The 2471-nt window shown below is 45.4% G+C and overlaps 1 protein-coding gene across 1 annotated transcript in view; it reads left to right on the top strand.

Moving 5' to 3' along the window:
• The window catches only part of LOC111950435 (RIMS-binding protein 2), a 55275-nt gene extending 54777 nt beyond the window's left edge, over window positions 1-498 (top strand). Inside the window, 1 exon segment of the mRNA XM_070434284.1 lies at window positions 404-498. Within this exon segment, the coding sequence (XP_070290385.1) occupies window positions 404-457 (54 nt within the window). The 3' untranslated portion in view covers window positions 458-498.
• The last annotated feature ends 1973 nt before the right edge of the window (window positions 499-2471 follow it).

The following is a 2471-nucleotide window of genomic DNA, read 5'->3' as shown; positions in this document are numbered from 1 at the left end:
GCTATGATGTATATCCCTCGCTTCCTGATGATTTATATCCCTCGCTTCCCTGATGATTTATATCGCTCGGCTTCCCTGGATGATGTATATCCCTCGCTTCCCTGATGATTTATATCCCTGGCTTCCCTGATGATTATATATCCCTTCGGCTTCCCTGATGATTTAGAGGACCTGATTCTTTTTTTAGCGTTAGCCAACTATTTAGAGTTAAATGTTCCCTCTAACGTGTTCGTGTTAGTTCAATCAGTATGTACAATTGACATAACTGACTCTTAGTAAGTTTGTTGTTGATAGGATGTTAATGAACAGTTTTAAGTTGATCGACAGGTTCATAGAAGCTCAATACTTTAAGAATGAAGAAGTGTTGCATTCTTATACTCTGTTTCCTGGGTCTTCCCACAAGGTGAGCCTGAGCACATTCCAAGAGGTTCACATCCACCCCTACACACAGGACTGACTGGCCCAGTCACAACACATCCACCCTACACACAGGACTGACTGGCCAGTCCACACACATCCACCCTACCACACAGGCTGACTGGCCAGTCCACACACATCCACCCCTACACACAGGGCTGACTGGCCCAGTCCACACCACATCCACCCTACACACAGGAATGACTGCCCAGTCACACACATCCACCCTGCACACAGACTGACTGGCAGTCCACACACATCCACACTACACACAGGGCTGACTGCCCAGTTCCACACACTCCACCCCTACACACAGACTGACTGGCCCAGTCACACACATCCACCCTACACACAGACTGACCTGGCCCAGTCCACACACATCCACCCTACACACAGACTGACTGCCAGTCTACACACATCCACCCCTACACACAGGACTGACTGGCCCAGTCTACACACACCACCCTACACACAGGACTGACTGCCCAGTCCACACACATCCACCCCTACCACAGGAGTGACTGGCCCAGACACCACCACACCCTACACCAGCTGACTGCAGTCCACACAGACACCAACACCACTACACCTGATCCACCGCAGCAGAGCAGCCATGATAAACCCCTCCTGTCCTTGACCCTGCCCCAACCCAAGGCAAGCCAGCCTCAGACCTCTTCACACACGTCCCACAGAAAGCCCTCACAGACGACCAGACAGACATTCCCCCACCAGAAAGAAGAGAAAAAGGCTTCTTCTCCAAAGAAGAAGCTTTTCAAAAATTGATACAAGAAGGATTGAAACTTGGACATTTACCCCTCATTGTAGTTTTTGTTGAAAACACTTTTACATTATTATCAGTCGTTGTTGTCTTGGCTGTAGTTTATTGTAATATTCAGTAACTATGGATACACTAAGTATATTATACAGCTGAATACACCTCTTCAATATAATACTACTAGACCAGCTGCAATATGTGGAGCGTATTTTGTGTTAGGCACCCTATTCCTGTATAGTGCACTACTATAGCACCCTATTCCCTACTTAGTGCACTACTATAGCACCCTATCCTTACCTTTAGTGCACTACTATAGCACCCTATTCCCTATATAGTGCACTACATAGCACCCCTATTCCCTATATAGTGCACTACTATAGACCTATTCCCATATAGTGCACTACATAGCACCCTATCCCTATATAGTGCACTACTTTAAAAAGGAGCCATTTCAGATGAAACCATTGCCGTATATAAACGTGACGATCTCTCTCTTGTAGCACCCTATTCCCTATATAGTGCACTACTATAGCACCCTATTCCCTATATAGTGCACTACTATAGCACCCTATTCCCTATATAGTGCACTACTTTAGGAAAAGGGAGCCATTTCAGATGAAACCATTGCCGTATATAAGACGTGACGGCATCAGTTGAGAGCGTGTTAACGAGCACGTTGAAGTATTTCGGCTCCTAACCTGTGCTGTGCTTACAGACGTCCTCTGAATACCCACTGATTCTATGATAACCCTTTCAGTAGTCCACTCTGTGAGGGGTTTCTCCTTCACCTTCATCTGGCAGGATTATCTGGAAGGATTTGATCAGATGCAGATGTTAAAATGGTGCTCTAGACTTTCATTTAGTCGTTGGCTCGGAGAGGCCCGTGCATCATGTCCAGGCTACGCTCTAACCACTGTCAGCTAGTTTAAACTGAGAGGATGGACGAGGGTCCCTTCGTCTGTCGACTGTTGTTTCTCAACCCTGTCACTTTTCAGATCCATCTGGAATGTTTTCTACATGGATGTATTTTAACATCAGTGAGTCTCATATCAAAAGTATTGTAACTAGCTAACAACAAAAATATGCTAATTGTACACTTTGAGTCTTTTATTTATTTATTTTAACCTTTATTTAACTAGGCAAGTCAGTTAAGAACAAATTCTTATTTTCAATCACGGCCTAGGAACAGTGGGTTTACTGCCTTGTTCAGGGGCAGAAAGACAGATTTGTACCTTGTCAGCTCGGGGATTCGAACTTGCAACCTTACGGTTACTAGTCC

Source organism: Salvelinus sp. IW2-2015, linkage group LG23, assembly GCF_002910315.2.
Source record: "Salvelinus sp. IW2-2015 linkage group LG23, ASM291031v2, whole genome shotgun sequence".
NCBI classification, from domain to species: Eukaryota; Metazoa; Chordata; class Actinopteri; order Salmoniformes; family Salmonidae; genus Salvelinus; species Salvelinus sp. IW2-2015.
The sequence above is the reverse complement of the archived record's forward strand: the minus strand, read 5'-3'. Positions and strand labels throughout refer to the sequence as shown.